The 22,804-nt window shown below is 61.8% G+C and overlaps 3 protein-coding genes across 5 annotated transcripts in view; 1 reads left to right on the forward strand and 2 right to left on the reverse strand.

Moving 5' to 3' along the window:
* The window catches only part of ACAN (aggrecan), a 47,277-nt gene extending 40,044 nt beyond the window's left edge, over positions 1 to 7,233 (forward strand). The window contains exons 13-18 of one of the 2 annotated variants that reach the window (XM_068695340.1): positions 1,103 to 1,216; positions 4,126 to 4,284; positions 4,370 to 4,452; positions 4,676 to 4,820; positions 5,369 to 5,551; positions 6,378 to 7,233. In XM_068695340.1, the coding sequence (XP_068551441.1) occupies positions 1,103 to 1,216; positions 4,126 to 4,284; positions 4,370 to 4,452; positions 4,676 to 4,820; positions 5,369 to 5,551; positions 6,378 to 6,466 (773 nt within the window). In that variant the 3' untranslated portion in view covers positions 6,467 to 7,233. The remainder of the gene's footprint in view (positions 1 to 1,102; positions 1,217 to 4,125; positions 4,285 to 4,369; positions 4,453 to 4,675; positions 4,821 to 5,368; positions 5,552 to 6,377) is intronic. The other variant, XM_068695341.1, reaches the window with a different exon arrangement.
* A 458-nt stretch (positions 7,234 to 7,691) lies between these two features.
* HAPLN3 (hyaluronan and proteoglycan link protein 3) lies at positions 7,692 to 11,601 on the reverse strand. The gene is made up of 5 exons (XM_068695342.1): positions 11,452 to 11,601; positions 10,042 to 10,189; positions 9,515 to 9,886; positions 8,731 to 9,033; positions 7,692 to 8,552 (listed from the first exon to the last, which is right to left on the reverse strand). Exons 2-5 carry the CDS (start codon positions 10,166 to 10,168, stop codon positions 8,272 to 8,274), a joined length of 1,083 nt encoding a protein of 360 aa, XP_068551443.1. The 5' UTR covers positions 10,169 to 10,189; positions 11,452 to 11,601; the 3' UTR covers positions 7,692 to 8,271.
* Positions 11,602 to 14,475: 2,874 nt separating this feature from the next.
* MFGE8 (milk fat globule EGF and factor V/VIII domain containing) lies at positions 14,476 to 22,804 on the reverse strand. Of its 2 annotated transcripts, none has more exons than XM_068695345.1 (10): positions 22,625 to 22,804; positions 20,542 to 20,667; positions 20,204 to 20,329; positions 19,838 to 19,951; positions 19,563 to 19,744; positions 19,172 to 19,327; positions 18,282 to 18,426; positions 17,084 to 17,268; positions 16,003 to 16,158; positions 14,476 to 15,888 (listed from the first exon to the last, which is right to left on the reverse strand). In XM_068695345.1, exons 1-10 carry the CDS (start codon positions 22,695 to 22,697, stop codon positions 15,745 to 15,747), a joined length of 1,407 nt encoding a protein of 468 aa, XP_068551446.1. In that variant the 5' UTR covers positions 22,698 to 22,804; the 3' UTR covers positions 14,476 to 15,744. The 2 variants fall into 2 exon arrangements, with proteins under 2 accessions (XP_068551446.1, XP_068551444.1); XM_068695343.1 differs by having other exon boundaries at positions 17,084 to 17,286.

Here is a 22,804-nt window from a genome sequence, read left to right on the forward strand (position 1 = left end):
ATTCCAAAGGCTGATAAGTAGGATTAAGGCTCAGTATGGAGAGATACTAGGAGAAGGACTTTAATTCCAGCACAAATTACATTTTTGTATAGAGATACAAACTGCTTACACGTGGTCTTCTTCAGAGCATCCTTGTCTCCTTCATTCTTCCCCAAGATGATAGAGGATGGAAGTGCTATCAAACAATGGCACTTACTGCACAGGCTTGTGCAAATTAGCAAACTGAGAAACACTGGAAAGCTGGGGGCTGAATTCTTCCCATCCCAACTTCTCTTTTCAGCTGTGGAAAAGCAGAAGGAATCTTAAGAGCTGCTCTAGATGGGAAAATAGGAATAGTTTCCACCACCATGAGGGAATCCACAGCTGGGAAAGACCTACAGCTTCTTCCAGGCCCATCACAAGCAAGAGAGTGCACAGTGTGGACAGATCTGGAGAGAAGGGCACTATGATCCAGTGTTCTTCACCAAGGAAGAGGCTGTTGTAGCCCTTCCTAAAATCCTCACAAGGAGAAGGCTGAGGGTCTTTGAATCACCTTCGAACCCACTTCTTTTCTTCCCTGCACTTAGCTTCACTGAGATGAGATTACTTGCCCTGGGACTTCATCTGAATGATGGTTAGGAAGAAACTAGTAGGGAACACTGGCTCCAGGAATGCCAGCAGGGATACAGACATCCATTTTGGGATGTTTTTCCCACTTTTGGGAAGCCCACATTCTTCCTGATATACACACAACTGGTGGAGATGGCCACATGTTTGCATGTTCCATCCCTCAGGCAGAGATGGTAGACAATGAGAAGTCACCACAGCTATCAAAGAGGCTGAGAGCTGTCGGATATACATCTTGCTGAGGCTGTCTTGATGTCTCCAGAGCGGTGTTCAGCCACCAAGTGACACCAAACCAACGTCCTCCTCGTAGGGTGGTCGGGCCTCTTGCCTTCGTCCCTCCAGCAGCAGCAGTGGCAGTATGCTTCCAAACACGAACCTGACACCTCCCAGGTTCCCCCAGAGCACCTGGTCCTCCCTAAACAAGCAAGGAAACGAGTTCTCCTCTTGGTGGGGTTCCCTGCCCAGAGCCCTAATGGAAGCCCTTCATTTCTTGCAGACACCGATGAGTGCCACTCAAGCCCCTGTCTGAACGGAGCCACCTGCGTTGATGGCATCGACTCTTTCAAATGCTTATGCCTTCCCAGCTACGGAGGGGACCTGTGTGAGATCGGTACGGCCTACCTGGCTTCAGCTAATCTTACTAACAGCTCCACCACCTCCTTCCCACCCTACCCCAAAGAGCTGATCCCAGGTGCTCCCGTCAGCCCTCATCTCCGTTAGCTAACCCCTAACAGCAGCTTGGAGGACAGCAGGGGAAGGTTTCGAGCCTTTTGCTTACATATTCTGGTTAGTTTGCTCATCACGGCAGTGCGTTCTCTAAGATCCCCAAGCAGGAACTTCTGGCGTCTTCTTCAGCTTTCTCTCGCTCAGTTTCTCTGGTGGAGCTCCGTACAGAAGTCACTGTCTCGTTGGGTCAAGGTCCTGTTCATCTGACACAGCAGGGAAGCATCTGAGCACATCTTCACCCCGGGCAAGCTGTCTCTGCTAGACTGGAATTTCATGGAAGGATGCTTCAAGCAGGCCGTGTGAAATGATTGCGTTTCAGTCCGTGAGGATGCAGCTGAGAGAAGCCTCCTTCACGCCAGGACCCTCGGCCGATCTGACACAGCACGACATTTTTGTCATCTCTGCACCGCGGCTTCCCATGGCAAAACCAGCGGGGAGTGTGTATCTGTGAGAAAACATGAAGCGACCTACTTCCACATCGAGATGAGGCGCACTTTGACCTGCACTAATACTTCTTTTTGTTTCTACAAGAAAAGAAAAAAAATATATTTTTTTTTCCTTAAAGCTGATGGAAGCCCAAACTTTTGTCAGCTTAACTGAGGGGAAGCTCCCCTGCCTTGCTCAAACAAGAGCAATAAGTTTGCAATTTCGTACTCACCTTGACACAAGGAATGATAACACACGCTGGATTTTTTCCTCACCTGTCTGCATCTCTCTTTCTGCTTTCAATCTGAGCATATGGAGCAGACCATAAGAAGAAGGCTTAGGATTTTTGGACCGTCTGGGCAAGAAAGATGCTGTCTTTATGTCCCCTTGCTAATGAAACCTCATCAGCTCCTGATTTACTCATCCCTGCTGCCTTTTGTTCCGCCAGAAGATGCCTACCCTGCAGCCGCTTATAAACTTGTTTGGCCCAAGCCAGCCTTAATTTCCTCCTTTCTGTGATTTATGGGCTCGCGATGCCTGGGGCCCATAGCGTGGGAGATGCAGGAGGAAATCAATGCCCCGAATTCAGTGGTGAATGCAAATCTTGATCATTCCCGTCAGGCAAGTCTTCCTTTCTCTGACATCTGTTGGGCTCCAAGAGCACCGGGACACTGCAGGTGATCTCTGCCATCTGTGCGTGGCCCGTCCTTCCTGTCACCACGAGTGTCCCTCCCAGGGACAAAGCTTTTTGTTGTTCTCCTCCAAGACGGTTGCTGTCATGTTTTCCCCTAAGTAACAGCTGTGTAGGACAGAGCGGCCCTTCTCCCAGGCAATGTCCTGCTGAGGCTCTGTGCCATGTGCTGTCCCGTCCCCAGGCTCTGATGACAAGGGGTGGCATTCAAGCAGCTGGAAAAAAATATATTTAAATCTCCAAAGACAGAGCAATGTCTGCTCACCTTGTGCGAGCGGTCTGCCTGCAGAGACCAAGGATCCTTAGAGCTTCAGCTACTTCCAGATAATCCCCCTGATCTGCTAAGGAGGACAGAAAACATTTTAAACCCTCCCAATGCCTATGAAGCACCTGCAGTCCCCAGTCGGAAGAAGACCAGAAGGGTGGGCTAGCAGGAGTTTGTGTGATTGAAGGTGACCGTGCTTTGACCTACGGAGTGTAACAGCAGAAGAAAGAAACTGAGCACAGAAAACCTTACAGGGAAGGGAGAGAGGCACGAGCACTGCTGAAATCTCACTGCTCCCAGAGCAGGAGGTGGCTGAGAAAGGGTGGGAGGCCATGCGCCTGCAAGGCTGACATCAAACCCCTCCTGGCGTGCCCTCGATTTCTGCTCTCACCTCTACCGGACCTCTCTCCATCCAGGGTGTAGCAAGGCTCTCTCTGCTCCCTCCTCATGGACTGCAGAGGGAAAGCTCATCCCTGCGAATGCACATACTGAAAAAAAAACGATGTGGCAGAGCTCGTTCAAGGCCCTAGAGGTACACCACCTCCAGCCAGTGTCTGCTCCTGCCCAAAACTCAATTTCATGTGCCACCACAGCACCATTTTTGTGTCTGCCTCCAGTTCCTTCAGGCACATGGAGAAGAAGTGTGCTGTTGTGTTGGATGGGAGCTACTGAAAGCTACTTTTGTGGTGGCTTCTCCATTCGCCTCTGTTCTCCCCATCCGTGGTTATATTTTATAATTAATAGGTTCAACTCTTCAGAGTTTCTCGGGTGGTAAAAGACACTCTAAAAAGCTGAGACATTTTCTGTCCTTTTCTCACAGCTTCCAAGACTTTCCCTTGAGATTTCATTTTCTTTCTCTGCCATGGTAAGTTCCTGCCCCCTCTCCTTTCTCCATCTGGGTAGGCTTCCTTTTCCTCAGAACCACAGCAAGCGATGTGACCACCTGAACCCGGGCTTTCCTCCCCCCTTTCCTTTTCAACATGCAAAATGTCGATTCTGGGTTCCAGGATTTGGGTTTTGGAGATACTTTCCAAAGCAAGAAAACTCTGCAGGTCAGCACAAGTGAGAAAAGGGGGTTGTGGCTTGGGCCAGCTCCTCAAGAAGCCCAGGCACCAATGAGGATGGAAGTGCTCAGAAATAAGTGTCTTACTCAAGTTTTCCAGTAGCACTTACCACCTTAGGTCAAATACAGGGCCTTCAACACAGGCTCCCTTCTCTTCTGCATTTTTCTTGGATATTTTCTGTCTTTTTCCCTGGGATGTGGCACAGAAACCACGGTCAGAGTTTGCTTTTTAGCGGCGGTGACCGCGTGTTGTCCTGTGCCGTGGCTGCGTGAGCTGCCAGCAGGTGAGCTGGGAGGCCTCCAGGCTCACGCTCCAACTCCTTGTCATCACGCCCTTGTGTGTTGCAGACCTGCAGAACTGCGAGGACGGCTGGACCAAGTTCCAGGGCCACTGCTACCGGCACTTCGAGGAGAGGGAGACGTGGATGGACGCGGAGACCAGGTGCCGAGAACACCAAGCCCACCTGAGCAGCATCATCACCCCGGAGGAGCAGGAATTTGTGAACAGTGAGTGCTGGGGGGCACGTGGGGGACCTGCAGCGAGACGTGGGGAGCCACCACCCACTCTTCTCTCCCCGTCTGGTTTTTGCAGGTCACGCACAGGACTACCAGTGGATCGGGCTCAGCGACAGAGCTGTGGAGAACGATTTCCGCTGGTCTGACGGACACTCGCTGGTGAGTCCCTGGGGAGACCCAGGGGGCACGGCAGTGGGGTTCCCCTGCTGGTTCCAAGCCTCTCGTGAGACAGAGCCACAGGCTGGGCCCCATGGTGGTAGAAATAATTGGGCAGCCCGTGGTTTCTCCGGATAACAGGCAGGAGACACAAAGGAGGGGAGGAGAGGGAGTGGGAGGAAAGGGAGGGCTTGGCCCCAGGTGAAAGGCTTTCCTCTCCCCCCAGCAATTTGAGAACTGGCGGCCCAACCAACCCGATAACTTCTTCTCCGCGGGTGAGGACTGCGTTGTGATGATCTGGCACGAGCAAGGCGAATGGAACGACGTCCCCTGCAACTACCACCTGCCCTTCACGTGCAAGAAAGGGACAGGTGAGCTCCTGCACCAGCAAGGAGGGGGGCTCGGGCAGCAGCTGTGGGGCCAGGGCACGAGGGCAGAACTGGGAGCACCCAGAGCACGTGAATGGGAACCTGTGGGTCAGCTCCAATGGGGTTTTCCTCGCAGGAGGCTTCATTTCTGCACATGAAAATCAATGCAAAGAGGAACGTAACATGGGTTTGTCACTGCAAGGGGTGTTCAAAAAGGTGGAAGGAACTGGTGTTAGGATTTGACCTTGGTCAAGCCAGCAGGAGCCAGGGCCTCATGTCCCCAGGCAGGGCTGTACCCCGATGGCAGCATCGCTCCTGCATGCCAGCCCCATGCCCTGCCAGGGAAGCTCTCACTGTGAGCCAGCCTCTCCAGTGAAGTTTTTATGAACTTTTTAGCAACATTCCCCTTTTTTGAATCACCTCCCTCTGCTTCTCCCCAAAACAAACGATCCCCCCGCTGTCAGCTGCTTCTCCGGCCCCGGGGCTCAGGCGATGAGCCAGAAACCTTTCGGATCCCTCCATCTCTCCCTGTCTTTGCCCGTCTCCCACAGTTGCCTGCGGGGATCCCCCCGTGGTGGAGAACGCCAGGACCTTTGGCCGGAGGAAGGACCGCTACGAAATCAACTCCCTGGTGCGGTACCAGTGCGACCAGGGCTACATCCAGCGCCACGTGCCCACCATCCGCTGCCAGCCCAACGGGCAGTGGGAGGAGCCGCGGATATCCTGCATAAACCGTACGTCCCGGCCACCCCAATCCCCACGGCCCCGTCCCGTGGGATGCCTTTGACCGAATCTTTCCCCCCCCCCGCAGCCACCCTTTGGGGATGGGGAGGGTTGGGGCTGATGCCGGGGTGGCACCGCCATGGGGTCAGGGTAGCTCTGAGCCAAAGGGATGCCCTGGTCCCTTGTTCTGCTGGAAGTTTTCCCAAGATGGGGCTGTAGGAAGGGGAAAAAAGGAGCTTAATAAGAGCTACTTGAAGAAAGGGAAGAAAAAGGAAGGCTCCTGCAGTGCTGAGCTCAGGCATCAGCAGAGGACAGGAGCGGGGCGCGGTGCCCGGGGTCCCCCCATCCCGGCACGCTGCCGAGGGGCCAGGAGCCCAGCGGCAGAGCTGCCCCGAGGGACGGGGCTGGGCTCCTCACCCCTCTCCTCTCGGCCCTCCAGCCCTCTCCACGAGGCGTCCCAGCCCATCCCCAAGCTGCCTACACCCCGCTCCCATCCCTGCTCGCAGCTTCCCAACAATGTCATCGCCCTCAGCCAAATCACATCCGTCAAGTGTCAGCCCAGCTGCTGCTCCGGCTGCAGGCCCGGGGCGGAGGGGACAAAACTCCAGGCAGGGAGGAGAAGGGGAGCGGGGGCAGGAGGCAGCGGGGCAGCCCTGGCTCGATGCACCAGGGCAGGGGGCTCAGGCTGCTCCCCTTTTTCAAACCCTCCTGCAGTGTGTTGGCGGTGTGAGGCTGCCTCCAGGACACCCTGCTCACCCTTCTTTCCCCAAGGATTTCACTCTGCAGGGCACACGCAGTGTCTGTGCCACCAACAAGGTGTCTTTTCTCCCCCCACAGCCTCCAGCTACCAGCGCAGGCTATACAAGAGGAGCCCCCGGAGCCGGTCGAGACCCAGCGGCAGCGCCGTGCACAGACCCACCCATTAGAGCGGGGCGAGAGACACCGAGGGGCAAACAGAGAGAGAAAGAGATTTTTACAGAACAGTTATATTAACAGAGTCGATTTCTTCTTCTTCTTGTTGCTTTTTGTCATATAAGGAAAACAAAAAAAAATTATATTAAAGACAAACCCACCTTTGTGTATATATATAAAAGAAAAAAAAAAAAATAATTAATGTTTTTCCAAGCACCAAAGCAAAGCGAATTAGAAGTCAGCCTTTTTACTAACCGTCCGGTTCCAATTATCTTCGTGCCTTCGGGGACAGGGAGGGGGGTGGGTTTGCAGAGGGCAGGGGGTTAAGTTAAATAATAAAGATGATTATTTTTTTCCTGATTTTATCCACGAACAATGTAATTATTCCTGTTATTTAATCTCCGGGGTGGACAGCACCTTTTGGGGTTAATTTTATTTTTAATTTTGTTCTTTTTTTTTTTTTTTGGTTTGTTGTTTTTTTTTTTTTTCCAGAATCCTCCTACTGCTGCGGCGCGTCGGGGCGGGTGGGGAGATGGGCAGTGAATGTACCGGGGGGGCCGGGGGCTGCGGTGAGGGGGAGCCGGGGGGGGATGCTGAGACCCGGGGGTCCCGGCCCCGCTCTGCTTCCCCGCCGCCACCCCAGGGCGCAGCGCCCACCCCGGGACGCCGTGCTCTTTCCAGGGGACCGTGCGGGGCACCAGCGTTCCCTGCACCTATTTATATTTTTGAACATATCCTATTTTGAAAGAATGATAAATAATAAAGAGAGCCAAATCCGAAAGGGCTGTGTGGTGTTTTTTTTCTGGGGGGGGAAAGAGGGTGGCGGGAGGGCTGGTGGAGGGTTTCCCGTGGGGAGGGAGGGAGTCCAGACTGGTTGCAAGAGGGTGCACTTGTGGGGACAAGGGAGAAGTGTAGGAGGACCCCAAAATGTAGGACACCGCTCCCCAAATTTGTCTTGGAAGGGGCTGGGGCAGGAGGAGCTGCCCAGGAGGGGCCAACCCCATCCACACCCCACAGCTAAAACCCAACACCGAGAAATCCCACTGCCAGCAGATGCTCACCCTCTGCCCTCCAGGCCCAGCTCCTGGGGGTTAATTAACACTCATTAGGAGGGGATGCCCCCCAGGAGGTGATGGTGAGGAGGGAGAGGCATGCACAGCCCCAGGAGCACCCCGGGGGTCCTGCCGGGGACCCCCACATCCTCCCTCCAGGCTAGGACAGAGGCAGGGACACAGCCACACCACTCCGGGGCTTTCTCCCTCGTTTATTAGAAGAGCTCCAGGAAAATACATCTTTTCGTAACAAAACGCTCGAAGAAGAAGGCACCAGAGTTCACACGGCGTCCGGGCGCAGGGCGCACCGAGGTAAGGCACTGGGGCCCCCACGGGGACGGGCACAGCAGCACCCCGCAGCGGGACGGGGACGAGGACAGGGATGCAGCAGAGGCACCCGCTCTGTGCCTCGGGTCCCCTGCAGCCGGGGTGGCAGGGGACAAGGGGACAGAAACGTGGCAGGGGACACGGGGGCAGAAACAGCCCGGGGCCGGCAGGGTGGCCGGCGTGGGCAAGGGGCTGCCCCGGCCCCAAGCAGCAGCCCCACGCTGTGCGTGGAGCCAGGAGCCCGGCTGTGTTGAGAAAGTGTAAAATGTAAAGGAAGGAAAAAATTAAAATTAAAAAAAAAAAAAAATTCAAACAAAATAAGCCTCCCCCCGCCCCGCCTCCCCCCACAATCACCCCCAGAACAGCCCTTGGGAAACACCCGGTGCCGGGCACCGTCGGGCTGGGAGCATCCTCAGGCCGAGAAGGAGAATCCCGGCTCCTTATCTCTCCTTGTAGCAGAAAACCCCAAACCTGCCCTTGCTGGGGAATCCGAAGCTGCGGACGCCGGGCTCGGGGGGGCCGCAGTTGGCTCGGGGCTTGGCGATGGGGTAGCGCACGCTGCCGTCCGCCAGCCAGCCGGCGTCGCAGCGATCCAGCCCCAAAAACTTCCAGGCGGAGTAGAGGTGTCCCACCCTGGCGATCTCAGCTCCCGCGTCCTGGCACGCCTGCTTGGCTTCCTCCAGCGTCAGCCCGGCCGGGGGCTCCAGGTAGAAAATCTCTCCTAGGAGGGATGGACGAAATCAGGGGGGGAGCCCCCCCGGTGCCGAGCATCGCCCGGAGCATCCCCGCTGGGCTGCGAGCCCCACACCCCAAGGGGCAGGGAGGATGTGGGACGCCACCAGCGGGGCTCCAGATGCCACCAGCGGGGCCGTGCCCCCTGCCCCGTGCCCAGCACCCACCTCTGAGCGCGGAGGAGAAGCAGAAGACGTCGAAGCGGTGCAGGTGCCGGTGGCGGGGGCCGTAGCTGCGGATGCCCGGGGCGAGGTGCAGCCCCCCGCAGGGTTTGCGGGGCAGGCGGATGGGGTAGTGCACGGTGCCGTCGGCCAGCCAGCCCGCGTTGCACCAGTCCAAACCCTCGCTCCAGGCCTGGAAGAGCTGGCTGAAGGTGGCGATGAGGGCGCCCTGCTCCCGGCACGCTCGCTCGGCCTCGTGGAAGTTGAGGCGGTACTGCCCGCGGGGAGGCTGGTAGGGGAACACCACGCCTGGGGGGCGGACGGGGTGCTCAGAGGACACCGTCCGGAGCCCGCACGGGTCCCCAGATCCATCCCAAACCCACACTGCGGGGCAGGGAGCACCCCAGGGTGCACAGCCCCAGGGTGCAGCAGCCCCAGGCTGAGGAGAGGCTGCGCTGGGCACGCGGCCACCAGCAGCGAGATGCCAGCGACATCTGGTGGCACTGGGACAGCTGGTGGCTGCGTCCTGGGGACACGCACATCTCCCTCCTGGGGATGCTCAGACAATAATAGGGCTGCAGGGACACACGGACCCAGGGACACACGGACAGGGCTCCCAAGGGGACATGGCACCAGCACAGGGACAGCTGGCCAACGGGAACCCCCAAACCTCCACCCGGAGAGCTCTGAGCCCCGAGGATCACCCCGCACACCCCAGCCCCTTTCTGCCCAACGGGGCCGGCTGGGCTCTGCCCCCACAAACACCCCGCTGCCCCGCAGGGGTCCCCACCTTGCAGCCGGAGGTCCACCACGTCGCTCTCGTCCTCCAGCCCGTCGATGACCTCGCAGCGGTACTTGCCGTCGTCCTGCAGGCGCACGTCGCTGACGAGCAGCGAGGCCTCGTGCCGGCCGCCCTGCTGGAGGTGGGCACGGCCTCGGAAGTCCCCGAAGGCCATGTAGGTCTTGCCGATGGCCACCAGCACGTCCTGCTCCTTGGTGTAGTCGTCCCGCAGCTTGGACCACTTGATGCGGATCTTGCGCTTGGCCTCCTGCTGGGGCTCGAAGCGGTAGCGGCAGGGCAGGGTGGCATTGGCACCACTCAGGCTGTAAACGGGGTCTCGGGGGGTCTCCACCACCAGCCTTGCCCCGTTGAAGTAATCCACTGGAGACGGGGAGGGAAAATGTCACCCCCTCTCCCCCCAGCCACCTCTGAGCGTCCCCGAGCACCCCCAGTGCTCCTCCAGCCCCGCGCACCCCTCCAGCTGTGGGTCCCGACCCCATCCTAGAGGCTTTGGGGGCAGTCCGACCCCGCTGTACCTTTCTCGTGCCCGTTGCCCTTGTCGTTCATGACGTGGTTGTAGTAGAAGCCATTGTAGAAGGGGTGGTGGGAGCCGCCGGCCAGCTGCAGCAGGGTGGCCTCGAGGAGCAGCGGGAGCAGCAGCATGGCCGGGAGCGGGGCTGGACCCTGAGCAGAGAGGGAAAGGGCTGGGGCAGGACCCCCAGGGCGTCCCCCAAACTGGGAGCACTGGGAACACTCCCCCGGGGCGTGCGGGGAGCACGGTGCCGAGCTCAGCGTGCAGAGGCAGCGGGGCGTGCAGCAGGGCAGGGGAGGAGAGCTCGGGGCCGCCCGGCTCTGTGCGGGGCCGGGGCAGTGGGGGCAGCCCCCAGCCTGACCACAGACCCCCAGCTGCCCCCAAAAAACCGGGTGCCACCCCCCCAGCCCAGCCACAGCAGAGGCTGTCCCCATACAACGAGCTGAGCGCACACCACGCCCCATAGGACGAGCCCGGCTGCCCCACGGCACCGCGGACCCATTTGTGGGGGCTGCGCCCCCAGCCCTGACCCCACGGGCACCCAAGGGTGCCCAGCGCGGTGTCCCCCCCCCCCAGGACGGGCACATCGCTACCTGCCGGCCTGCAGCCCTGCCCCAGAGCCGGCAGGGGGGGCACGGCACCCGGCCAGCCTGCGCAGCCCCCCTGCAAAGCGGGCAGGGATGCGCCACCCGTGTCCCAGTCCGGATAAGGTTTAGGAGCACAAGGGTGCCCCAAATTGAAGGCAGGGGGTGCCGGCTGGCACCGCGGGGACCGGGCTGGGGACAGCGGGGACATCCAGCAGGCAGCCGGGGCTGGGACCCGCAGCCCCCTGCTCCCAGCGCGGGGTGCCCGACCCCAAGCTCTCCTCCTCTCCGGGTGCCACCGCTCTGTGGGTGCAGCCCATGATCAGCCAACCCCAAAACTCCATCCCTGGGTGCTTGGTGACCTCAGGACGGAGGCAGCGGGCTGGATGCGGGTGCTGGCGGTGAGGTGGGTGCGAGCTGGGTGCCGGGGCACTGCTCGAGGCACCGCGGCCCTGCGCACGGCGCCGTGTGCCGGCGGGGCGGTGGCACGGGCTCGAGGCACCGGCAGCCTCACACCTCGGGATAGGGACTCCAGCTCTCACCCCGCTGCGTCCCAAAGCTCCTCGCCACCCACAAGGCGATGGTGGCAATGGGGACGTGGCGGAGAGCTGGCGTCCTCCACCCCGGTGATGCCCGGCACCCTCCGTGGTGATGCCCGGCGGTCCCGTACCGATGCCCAGTGGTCCCACAGTGATGCCCAGTGATCCCATAGCGATGCCCAGTGATCCCACAGCGATGCCCAGCCCTCCCAGCCCTCCGTCCCCGCTGGGTGCCGCACCCCTGGGTGCCAACCCACCCCGCGCCCGTCCCCGGGACCGAGCCCTACTCACGCCGGGCAGCAGCGGCAGGCAGCGGGCAGGCTGCGGGCGGTGCGGTGTGTTTGGGGCTCTTGCAAAGGCTGAGAGGAAGCAGCTCCAGGGCCTGCCTCTTAAAGGGAAACACACGCCTCTCCCAACCCCCTGCTCGCGGCCCGGAGCAGGGGTGGGTGCCCCGAGCCCCCCGCCCGCCCTCCAGCCCCAGCCGGAGCCGTGCGCCCATCCCCGGGCTGTGCCCTCGCCACGCACCCGGCTGGGAACGGGACGGCGTCGCCCCGGCTTGTCAGGGGGAGCCAAGGGGAATGGGGTACCCCATTGGGGATGCTGAGATGAGGGGGTGAGCCCCTCAAAGTCCTGCTCCAAGATGGGTGCGTGGAGAGGAGTTGTCCCGCTGGGGACAGGAGTTGTCCATGGGGACCGAGCATGGGCAGCGGCGGTGCCAAGCGAGCACATTGTGGGAGCTCCACGAGCACCACGAGTACATTTTCGGAGCACCACGAGCACATCACGCAAGCAACGAGCAGCTCTGGGGGTGTCTGTGCTTTGGGGTCAAGAGGAGGCACCGAGCCACGAGGCTTGACCCCATCAGGGCTCAGCCTGGGGCCGGGTGGGCAAAGCAGAGCTGGGAGAGCGCGGCTCAGGGAGGGCTCTGCACCGGGGCACAGAAACGGGGCCAAAACTTTTGGGCAACCCATCTGCTGGGGCATCTCCAGCCACGGCACACAACCCCAGCTCCTTCCAGCTCCGGGGCTGCCATCCCTGGGAGCACAGCAGCAGCAGCGTGTGGCCTGACCCGCTGCCCCGCCGGCCCGGCCCGGCGCTGCGCTTTGTTGTTTTACGGCGAGGAAATGAGGCTCGGGGGCCCGGGCCCTGCTCCTGCCGCCGCTCAGGACGGCGTCAAACCGGAAAGAAAACAAGGCGTGCGAAAATAAATGGGAAACCCCATCCTGGCGGCCCCGGGGCCCGAGCCCGTCTGGCACCGACGGCGCGCTGATAGGGAGCGGCGGCGGCCGGGACGCGGCGTTATCTGCCACCAGCCCCGACCCCCTTGGGAAGCGTGGCTGGGACTGCCAGGGGACACGGGGTCTCACGGCTCTGCCTCTCTAATCACAAAGAAATAAGAGATTAAATCCAACCCCCAAAAAACGGGACAGGCTGCGTTTGGGGGGCCCCCACCGAGCAGCTCTGGCTGGACGCAGAGGCCATCGCGGGTATTTTGGGGACGCCAAGCCCCAAGCTGGCTGTGATCATACACATCCTGCCCCCAGCACTGCCACGGGGCCCCAACCCACGGCACTGCCAGCTCACTTTTGGCGAGGGACAGCCGTGGGTGCGTGACGCCCGGCGTGCCACCCGCCCTGCCGGCCGGAGCGCGCTGCCCCGCAGCCCACAATGGGGGCGATTACATCTCCCGGCACGGCGGCTCCGGGCTGTGCCCCCCCCCCACAGCCCAGCCCGTGTCTGATCTGATCTGATCTGATCGGGGACGGTCCCCTCCCCGCTGGGGCACGCTGCTCCTTGGCGCGGCCGCCCCATTGTTTGGGAGAGGAGGAGAAAGCTGCAGGGTGCCCAAAATGCCCCACAACGAGCCGTCCCTCCGCACGGCCCCAGGAGAATCGTTTGGTGAATCCCCTCCGCTCCTGCCCTCCTCTCACCCTATTTTCGGTGTGTAGGGGATGCTCCCAGCCCTGCTTTCTGCTGGGGCTTTGGGTTGAGCTCCCTGAGGGTGGCCGTGGGCTGTGGGGTGAGCAGCGCTGTGTGGGGTCAGGGCAGAGCCGACCCTGCAGCATGTGGGACGGGCACGTGCTTGGGGCTGGCCGAGCCCCACGGGTTGAACGGGAGCCATAAAAATGTCATCCCCAGCTCCCCCACCTCAACGCCAGGGGCTGACAGTTTGGGGATTTCCCCCCGAAACGCCGCCTGCACGGGACCCATCTCAGCTCCTGCTGGCAGCCCCGGCAGGGACCTGGTGCTGAAGGCTCCAAGCGGGGAGGAAAACCCACAGCAGGACGGAGGAGGCTGCGATCGGCGCTGGGCTTTCCGGGCAGGGAGGAGAGGAGGGCAGAGGATGCTCTCCCCTGCGGCTGCTTCCTGCCCACCAGGCAGCTGGCAGCACCGGCAGCGGGGTCAGCAGGCAGCGGGGTGCCGCGGCTGCAGCGTGCCGGCCTTCCTGCCTCCGGGAACAGCATCCGAGGGATGGGGACAAGCCGCAGGAGGTTTTGCGTGGTGAGCGGGGTGCCCCAGCCCTCCTCGCCCTCTTCAAAGGCAGCCCGGTGCTCTGCGGGAGGAAGGAAGCGGCGCGGGGCTGGGAAGGGGCTCAGCATCCCACAGCGGGGTGGGGGTGGCAGGGGACAGCGGTGACGGGGTGTGGGGGACGTGTCCCCTGCTCCGAGGGGTGGCTTCAGCTCGCTTCGTCCTCCCTGCACAGCCTCCCCTGGCTGTCTGGGCCTGCCTGGGAGCAGGCTGCCCTTATCTCTGCCGCAGCTTCCCGGCGATAAGGGGGGCACGGCTGGATGGGAGCAGAGCTCAGCGTGTCCCCCCCTAGCTCTGGTTTGTCACCGAGCAGCCAGGGCTGCGGCGAGCTCAGGAGCTGCGGGGACACGGGTGGCACCAGGGCAATTTGTGCCAGCCTCGGGGTCCCTTCCCAGCGGGGCAGAAACCCCTAGAAGGGAGCACAGCTGCTCCACCCCAACACCCCGCTGCCTCCCCCGGTGGGCCCAGGGTCCCCATCCAGCAGCCTCCACCCCGCACTCCCCAGGAGCTCGGCCGGCCGCAGCCCCGGCCAAAGCTCTCGCTCCACCTTGGGGGATTTGCTCCAGGAGCAGAGCCAAAGGAGGACGGGCAGGGTGTGGGGTGCTGAGAGCCGCTTCCCCTCCCCGTGTCCCATCCCATCCCGTCCCGTTACGCTGGGCCAGCTGCGAGCACCGGGCTGCAGCAGCCGGGAGGGGTGGGGGCCGTGGGAAGGATGCGCGCAGCCCGGGCACCCCGGGGCCCCTCCGCCTTCCTGCAGCCGTATGGCAGAGCAGCGAGCACACGGCCTGAAGTTTCAGCTGGTTTTAATACTGTCAGTGACACCCCAGCAGGGCCACCCCCAGACCGGCCAGGTCCCCTCGGTGCTTTCCACACCAGCCCGGCCCCGTGGCCGCTTCCCCTCCCAGCACACGGGGACGGCGTCGCCACCGGTGCTGCCCACGGGGACACGGTCCCAAGGTGCCCCCCAGCCCCCAGCCACGCTCCTGCCTGGCAGTGCCAGCCCTTGCCTCTCTCCTACTGCCATTCCCGGCTGCTCCGGCATCGAGAGGCTCCCCGCCAGCACACGAAGGGAAAAATCAGGTTACAAAAAGGGTCAGGGATGGGGCTGCCTGCCCGCTGCACTTGGGTTGTTCAGCCAGCGCCTGCTGCTGCTCCTCCTGGCACCCCCTGGCCACAGCCCAGCTCCTCGACCCACTGCAGAGGGCAGCCACCGCCTGGCTCTGGGGGCGAGGGACCTGCAGCCCCCCCAGTAAGAGGGGACGGTGGCACTGCTGAAGGTTTGGAGGAGGCTGGAGCTGGCACCCTGGGACCGCGATCAAAGGGGAGAGAAAATTCCCAAGACTTTCCCCCTTTAGGGGGGCAGGGTGCCCCCACCACCCGCACACCCCTGGGTTTGCTCCCTTGGGGAAAAAAAACAGCCTCACTGGGGGCCAGGGAGGGCTCTCGGCTGCCAAAAAGCCAGACCTGGGGGCAGAGCTGCCAGCAAAGGAGACGCGGCACTTTGTGATAGGAGCAGCCTCTCCCCCCTCTCATCACTCCCCTCGCACTATGCGGCACTGACACCACCCGCAAGGGGACTCGGGGCCTTGCAAAAGGGACAGGGGACCCAGCTGAGGGGTTGCAGCCCCTGCGTGCAGCTGTGCAGGGAGCAGGAGGGGTGGCGGGGGCTGGTTTGGGTCCCTCCAAAAACAACCAAGCCCTGAGCTCTGGCACGGCGCTGCTGCTGGCTGGAGCCTCGCTGCTGGAAGCAGAAGCAAAAAGGGGCAGAGAAGTTGGCTCCAGGGTTGGCGGGGGTCCTACAGCCAAGCCCTGGTCTCAGAAGGGGCCCTCGTTCCCAGCTCACGGGGCAAAAGAGCAGGGCCCATCCCCACATCCCACCCGCGACAGCCCCGTAAAGTGCAGTGCCGCAGCCCCAGCCCCATCCAGCCGGGGCAGAAAGGCAGCGCCTCCGAATTTGGGGGAAGGAGGGGGAGAGGGAGGCTTGAGGTTTGGAGCGGGAGGTGCGCAGGGGCGGGCAGGGCAGGGCAGCCCCCTCTGGTTGCTCTGCCCCGGCCCCTACTCGTCGCAGCCCAGCAGCTCGAGGCGCAGCGTGATGCGGTTGTGCCAGGCCACGGGCAGGACGCGCACGAAGCGGGCGTAGAAGGGCACGTCGAAGACATTCTTCTTGTGCGAGTAGTTGTCGCTGTTGCCGTGGAAGATCTGGGAGGGGGAAAAGGTGGAGGTGAGCACCCCGTTACCAGCCCGGATCTCCCCCGTGCCACCCCGGCCCACCCCGAGGTGTCCCCGAGCCCCCCGGAGCTCGCCGCCCCTCACCTTGGTGCTGTTGGTCTGGCTGTCCCGGTACAGGGTCCAGGAGGTGCCGTTGTCACTGTAGGCCACTTTGTAGGCTGCCACGTACTGGATGTGGCCGAAATCGCGGGCGCCTTGCGTGATGATGCCCGTCACCTTCTTGGGGTCCCCAAGGTCGATCTGGCACAGAGAGGTTGGGTTGGGTTGGGTTGGGCACCTCAGTGGGGTTGGCACAGCCCTGCCGGGGCAGCAGAGCTCCCACCCAGGGCATCCCACACATCCCGGGGGTCCAGAGCACAGAGAGCACCACTCAACCCCTTCCCCAGTGGCAGAGCAGCTCAGAAAACGCTGTGGTGACATAGCTGAGCCCCCTGCGCACCCTTTGCTGAAAAGGTCGGGGTGGGAAGGATGGCAAAGCTCTCCAGGCAAAAAAAATAAAATAAAATAAAATAAAGAAGCCCCAGTGGAGATGAATTTCCAGCAGAAGGAGATTCTGGCTGGGGAAACGCAGCTCGCTGCGGTCTGACATTTGGGCTGAGCGAGATGGTTCCTGGTTGGCACAGCGTGGGGCAACGCAGCAAACGAGCTGACAGCCTCCTGAATTGAGCTCCTATTTTGTGTTCCTTCAGGCCAGTACCAGCCATATGTACCTGTGTATTTATATATACGAGTGTAGATGTAAATCTGCACGTACACAAACGCCCAGCCGTCAGCGTGGCAGCCCAAGGCTGCGTGTCACCGCGACCCCATCAGGAGGCATCCCCACCAGCTGCTTGATTTAGGGCCGAGGAGCAGCTGCTTTTAATCATTTCCCAAATAAAAGCAAAAATGGGACAAATATCTAAACTGCTCTGTCCTATTATGTCACGGAATCATGTGAGGAGTATAAAAACAGCGGAGGAGAGGAAACCGAGAAGGAAATTTCAAAACTATTTGTTCCCATTCCAGGCTGGGAATGGAAACGCAGACCTGAGCTGTCCTGCGCAACGGAAGGGAGGAGGAGCTGGGGCTGGGGAGCCAGGGTCCGCAGGGGGGTCAGGGCCCTGGGGGGGTTATTTTGGCCCCTCCCCAGCCCCGGGGCAGAGCCTGGGGCAGGCAGACCCACCTGCAGCCACTCGACCTGCCCGTTGTGCAGCGCCGTCCAAGCGTTGGTCTTGCCCGTCTTGTCCAGGCGGGCGTAGTGGGGGTGCCAGGTGAAGGCGTCGATCCCCCACGTCTTGAAGACGCTGGAGGCTGTGATCTGCTGGTCAGAGATCTGGTGGGATTTCATGCCCAGAGGCTCCGAGCAACCTGCCGTGTTGAAATACACTGTAACACAACGGTTTATGCAGGCGGTGAGAGGGAAAGAGTCCAAAGCACCACCAGCATCCCCACCGCAGCCGGCAGAGCCCCCCGGGGCCGGCGGGCACATCCCGGAGACATGGAGAGCAGAGCTGGGCATGGGATGGCACCGGGGACACGGGATGGCACCAGGGACACGGGACGGCACCGGGGACACGGGACGGCACCGGGGAGGTGCAGGGCTTGCAGCTCGCCCACGCTCCCGGCCGCAGCCAGGACGGTATTTTCGGTGCCGAGCCATTCCCTGCCTCACAGTGCCTCCTGCTGCAGGGATGTGTGGACAGCCCCGCAGCACAGCCCGGCACGAGGACGGCTCAGCGCTGAGTTCACAGCTGGCACCACAGCTGGGTAGGGGCAGGATGCGGCCCCAGCCCCAGCCCGACACGCTCGCCCCGCTCGGGGCTGTGCCAGGCAGTGCCGAGGACGTGCAGCAGGGCAGGAATGCGGGGAGGAGAAGGGAAAGCCGAGGGCTCCGGCTAATCATCAGTCACGTTTCCCACAGGACTTTGATCTTCGGGAGCTTTTCAAGCTCTCCGTCAGGAAAAGCAGCCGGGTCAGGGATTGGATGGGGAACAATAAAAAAAAAAAAAAACAGCCATGAGCTGGGACAGCTTGGGAAGGTGTTAGCAGCGTGAGAACGCAGCTCTGCCCGGCTGAGCTGATGGGATTAACAGCCCGCGCTCCCAAAAAGCTCCCGTGGGGATTTCCAGGCATCACGAGACAGCAGGAGAAAAACAAGCGCTGGCTGGCCAAGTAGGGATGAGGACGGCTACGAGGGGGGACGCCCTGTCCTACATCCCCTACAGCGACCACGGGGTCAGCCTGGAGAGGCGAGACGTCAGCAGTGGGTCCAGACCGACACCCCCCAGCCAGCCCCGTGGTCCATGGGGAGGGGCCAGCCCCAGCCCAGCACCCGGAGCCCAGGCAGAGCCCCCTCCCCACGGCTCAGGGCAGGAATTTACCGTTCATCTCGCAGCCGATGAGCTCGAAGCGCAGCGTGCAGGCACGGCGGCACACCACGGGGTAAATGCGGATGAACTGGGCCGTGATGGGAGGGTCCAGCAGGTTGGTCTGCATGGTGCCATAATCCACGTTCCCTTGGAAAACCTGGAAAAAAGCAGGCGGAGGTGGGCACCCCAGCACCCCCCTAAAAGCCCTTGCTCGCCAGACGGACAGACCCCGGCGTCTGTCCCCGTGAACCAGGAGAACTCGAGCGATTCGATCGTGCCCCGAGGAGCGCAGGGGTTGGCAGCAGCCCCAGTGCTCTCAGCACTGCCACGTGATGCCCCGTGCTTCGTGCGCACGGAGCTGCCCCCGCTCCCTGCAGCTGCGCTCCCCAAATCACCGCATCTGCCCCACAAGCAGAGGGGCGGCGTGCTGTCGGGTCACGCTTCCACGCTTTTTTTTTTTTTTTCCCAGCACTGTGCAGATGAGATAAACTTTGCTTTGTTGAAAGCGAGGCAGATATTCCCAGCCTGTCCCTGAGTGCACAAAAAAAAAAAGCAGCCAGGAGGCATTTCCCCTAAAAATGGGGCTGCACTCAGTGCCTCCAGACCGAGATACGCGGTGGGCTCACGCTCAGCCCAGAGCCACGCAAGTTATTTGCTGGCACTTCCAGGCTGTGCCCACATCCTCTGGAGCACGTTAACTACAGAGATGTTATCTGAATGACCTGAATAAATCAGCCCTGCTTCTTCGGGCGTGCTCATTATGGTCAATTACAGAGCTGGAGAGCACTCCCGAACTGCCCAGGGTCCCCAAACTGCCCAGGGTCCCCGATGTGGCTGTGACCCGGGTCGGGAGCACTCCCCCGAGCTCAGGACGGGGCACACAGCCCCACCGCTCAGCCCACCTTGTCCGTGTCCTGCTTCTCGTCCTTGCAGAAGGTGAACTCCCTGCCGTCCAGGCTGTAGGCCACTTTGTAGGCGCGGATGTACTCCGACTTGCCCACGCGGCGAGCACCCTGCGTGACGATGCCGCTCAGCCTCATCTTCCTCAGTAGGTTGGCCTGGGGGGGCAGCAAGAGGGTGAATACAGCGGGGTGTGAGAGTTCTACCCCCACAGCACCACCCAGGAACTCCTGGGCACCGTAGTTTTCTTGGTGCTAAAGCCCTGCATCCCCAGTCCCAGGTGTGGGCAGAGGAGGGGACGTCACCACGCCGGGTGCCCACGCGGTGTCCCGGGTGGCACCGTGCTCAACCCCAGCAGCTGACGGGGCTGCTCGCCGCTCCCCCCACGGGTACCTGGATCCAGGGGCTCTTGTCGTAATTGCTGGAGGTCCAGGCGTTGACGATGCCGTGGTTGTTGAGGCGGGCGAGCTCCGGCCCCCAGCGCTGGAGGCCGAGGAAGCCGTAGTGCACGGAGGAGGCCGAGAGCTGCGCGTCCGAGATGGCTCCTCCTTCCATGCCCAGGGGAACGGCGCAGCCTGGGGACACGGAGAGGGGCCGTACGTGACCAGGCAGCAGGACCAGGAGCCCGTCTGCCTCCTGTCTGGGGACAAGGGGTGCCGGGAACTTACGGACGTGGCAGGACCTCCCGAAGAAGGGAGAAGGGCACTTGCAGGTGTAGTCGCCATCCAGGTCCAGGCAGGTGCCTCCGTTTTTGCAGGGCTGGGAGGAGCACTCGTTCTTGTCTAGGACAGAGGAGAAGAGGCTCAGGAGGTGACCCCAAAACCAGCGCCAGGAAGAAAGGAGAGGTATCTGCAGAGCGAGGCTCCCGCAGACCTGCTGGCACAGGCTGGAGCTCTCCTCCAAGCCGTGTCCCTGCTGAGCTTTGGGGCAGCCCCCGTCACATCGCCGGGGTCACCACGTCCCCCTGGGAGCAGGTCCAGGGGTGCCTGAGCTGCCACCTCCAGCCCCCCCGGCCCCCAGCCTGCTGTACTCACTGTTCTGGCAGTGCACCCCGTCGTACCCCGCGGGGCACTTGCAGATGTAGTCGGTGAAGACGTCCCCTCGGTTTGGGACCAACTGGCACTCGCCGTTGTTGTGGCAAGGGTTAGGGTGGCAGGGGCCTGGGGAAGGGGAAAGGAGGTAAAAAGGGATGTTATATGGACACAGGGGGGGAAATAAGAGCATCCTCTGTGTTTTCCCAGCCAGAGGATGCAACAGGGCTGGAGGCACAGGGCCACGAGGAGGGCACGGTGCCAGGCTCCTGCGGGTGCCTGGTCCCCTGCACCTCACAGAGCCCCTGCAACGGGGACTCGGGTCCCTCCCTGAGCCCCACCTTTCTCTGTCTCGTTGCAGTCGATCCCCACAAAGCCTTCAGGGCAGATGCAGAAGAAGGGGGCCTCGTTGATGCCGGTCAGGCAGGTGCCCCCGTTCTGACAGTGGTTGACGTTGCAGAAGTCACCTGCCAGCAAAGCCACATGTCACCGTGAGCCATCAGCAACAAAGCGCACGGAAAAAAAGTGGTTGGACAGAGCCCGAAGGTCAGCCCGGCACCCAGGGAATGGGGCTGGTCACCCGCTGGGCTTTGCTAACCAAAGTTAAGTATTTACAAACAAAAAAAATGATCGTAGGGGGAGCCACGTGCCTGAGCTCACAGCCGCTGGAGACTGGAGAGGAGGAAGCGGAGGGTGCCGCACGGCCTCGGGGAAATTCCTCCCACCCCCAATTTACCCTGCCCAAACAGCTGCGGGGTGGCAACGCTCTCCATAAACCTCGACGGGATTCCCACGGACCTGCCTGAAAACCTTGAGAGCCCCAAGCCAAGCACAGGCACTTTTTCAAGTGTGGCACGTTGCTCGGTGCCACGCTCGAGCCGGAGCGAAGCTGGAACCCAGGCAGAGACCCAGCAGTAACCCCCCACTACCTGTGTGCCCTGGAGAAGGTGGAAGGTACCGAGCCGTGGGCTTGCTGCCTGGACCCACACCAAGCAGCAAGGCTCTCATTAGCCTAAGCTACTACTCAGCGAGCTCCTACTCATTAGCCTTTTAATAGCAGGGCTGCTCCGGGGTAATCCTATTCTTCCCCATGCTCAGCGACTGCAGGGGAGGCAGCAGCAGCAGCAGGAAGGCCAGGCAAGGCCCGGCGTCCCACGAGGGTTTCCAAAAGGATGCTGGAGCTCCCTTAGCCTCCCTCGGGAGGCAGAAAACCTCGGGCACCGGTTCAAGGCGCTGCCCAGCCAGCTCTGCATGACCTCATGCTCCATCAATGCGCTGCCATGAGCTACGGCGCGGGAGGAGAGGGCTCCTGCACGGGCTGCTCCCTGGGGATGCCTTCGCCCCGCACTCCTCCGCAGGACCTGGGCACATCCAGCAGCCTCGTCCCAAGGATCCCCCGCGCACAGAGCTGCCTGTGTTGAGCAGCAGGAGCTGCTGCCTCCTGCAGCACGGCGTGCCAGTGGATGTGTGCGCCCTAGCACCCTCGCGCACGCCGCTCTGCCGGGGGAGTTTCTGGGGTGGGACACTGCAGGAGAAAGAGTGAGCGGTGTAAAATTCCCTGCATATCTTCCCAGGGCTGGGATGGGAGGGGTCCCGGTGCTGGATGTATACTTGATTTATTCCGAGGGAGCAGATTCTCTTTCATCCCCTCCCAGGAATAATTCCTCAGGTGGCGGGTGTCGCCGGCCAGCCCCTGGCCCAGCAGCAAGGCACGGCACACCGCTCACATTTTCCAGTGCTGCAAAAAGTTTTGGATGCTCCTACTTTTTGGGAAGTTTCAGGGCTGGTGGAGGAGCGGGTCAGCATCTCCATCCTCCCCACACACGGATCTCTCGGGTCAAGGACGGAGCTGTCCCGGGTTGGACAGCCAGGAACCAAGGCAACGAAGCTCAGGCACCGCTTTTGGAAATGTTTGCTTATGTGAGCCCACAGGCTGGCCGGAAGGCAAAAATAACATCCTCCGAAAACCGGCGGGGCTGGGGGGGGGTCAGGTCAGGGCTGCCTGGGGAGGGCCGAGCGGGCGCCCTCCTGCGCATGGGCTTCGCTCCCCTGCTCCCTGCTCACCCCCGTCCCTTTGGGGTCACCTTTTGGGGCCAACCTTTGAGGTCACCCTTTTGGGATCACCATTTCGGAGGCACCCTTTTGGGCTCCCCCACCCACTGTAACCCTTAGGGGTCACCCTTTGGGGGTCACCCACCCCACGGTGACCCAGAGGGAGCTGCCTCTCCCCACGCCGCCCGGTGCCGTGCCGTGCCGGCCGCTCCCAGGGAAGCTGTTTACCCGCTTATCTCAGCCCCAAAGCACGGCACGGCCCAGCTCGGCTCGGCTTGGCAGCCAGCAGCGAGCCGCGGCCCCGAGCTCGTCCCACCCGGCCCCTGCGCTCCTGCGGGGGCTGCGCGCACCCCCGGCACCCCCGGCACTCACCGGCCACCACCAGCAGCAGCGAGAGCCCCAGCCCCAAGAGGAGCAGCGCTCGCCACCGCCTTGCTGGCTCCATGCTCCGTGCCGAGCCGTGCCGAGCCGTGCCGAGCCGAGCTGCTGCGCTCCTGCTCCGCTCCGCCGCGGGGCTCGGGGCGGGGAGTGGCTCGGGGTGGCCCCGCACGG

Source organism: Anas acuta, chromosome 12 (genome assembly GCF_963932015.1).
Source record: "Anas acuta chromosome 12, bAnaAcu1.1, whole genome shotgun sequence".
Taxonomy (NCBI): domain Eukaryota; kingdom Metazoa; phylum Chordata; class Aves; order Anseriformes; family Anatidae; genus Anas; species Anas acuta.

What these genes read in the sequence shown, in the direction of transcription:
- HAPLN3 (XM_068695342.1), bottom strand. Translation starts at nt 10,168, where the DNA reads ATGCTGCTGCTCCCGCTGCTCCTCGAGGCCACCCTGCTGCAGCTGGCC. An exon ending in GGGCAACGGGCACGAGAAAG is followed by an intron (nt 9,887 to 10,041) that starts GTACAGCGGGGT and finishes CCCCGTCTCCAG; the next exon opens with TGGATTACTTCAACGGGGCA. An exon ending in GGTGGACCTCCGGCTGCAAG is followed by an intron (nt 9,034 to 9,514) that starts GTGGGGACCCCT and finishes TCCGCCCCCCAG; the next exon opens with GCGTGGTGTTCCCCTACCAG.
- MFGE8 (XM_068695343.1), bottom strand. Translation starts at nt 22,697, where the DNA reads ATGGAGCCAGCAAGGCGGTGGCGAGCGCTGCTCCTCTTGGGGCTGGGG. An exon ending in CATCGGCTGCGAGATGAACG is followed by an intron (nt 17,287 to 18,281) that starts GTAAATTCCTGC and finishes GTTGTGTTACAG; the next exon opens with TGTATTTCAACACGGCAGGT. An exon ending in GGCAGGTCGAGTGGCTGCAG is followed by an intron (nt 16,159 to 17,083) that starts GTGGGTCTGCCT and finishes TCTCTGTGCCAG; the next exon opens with ATCGACCTTGGGGACCCCAA.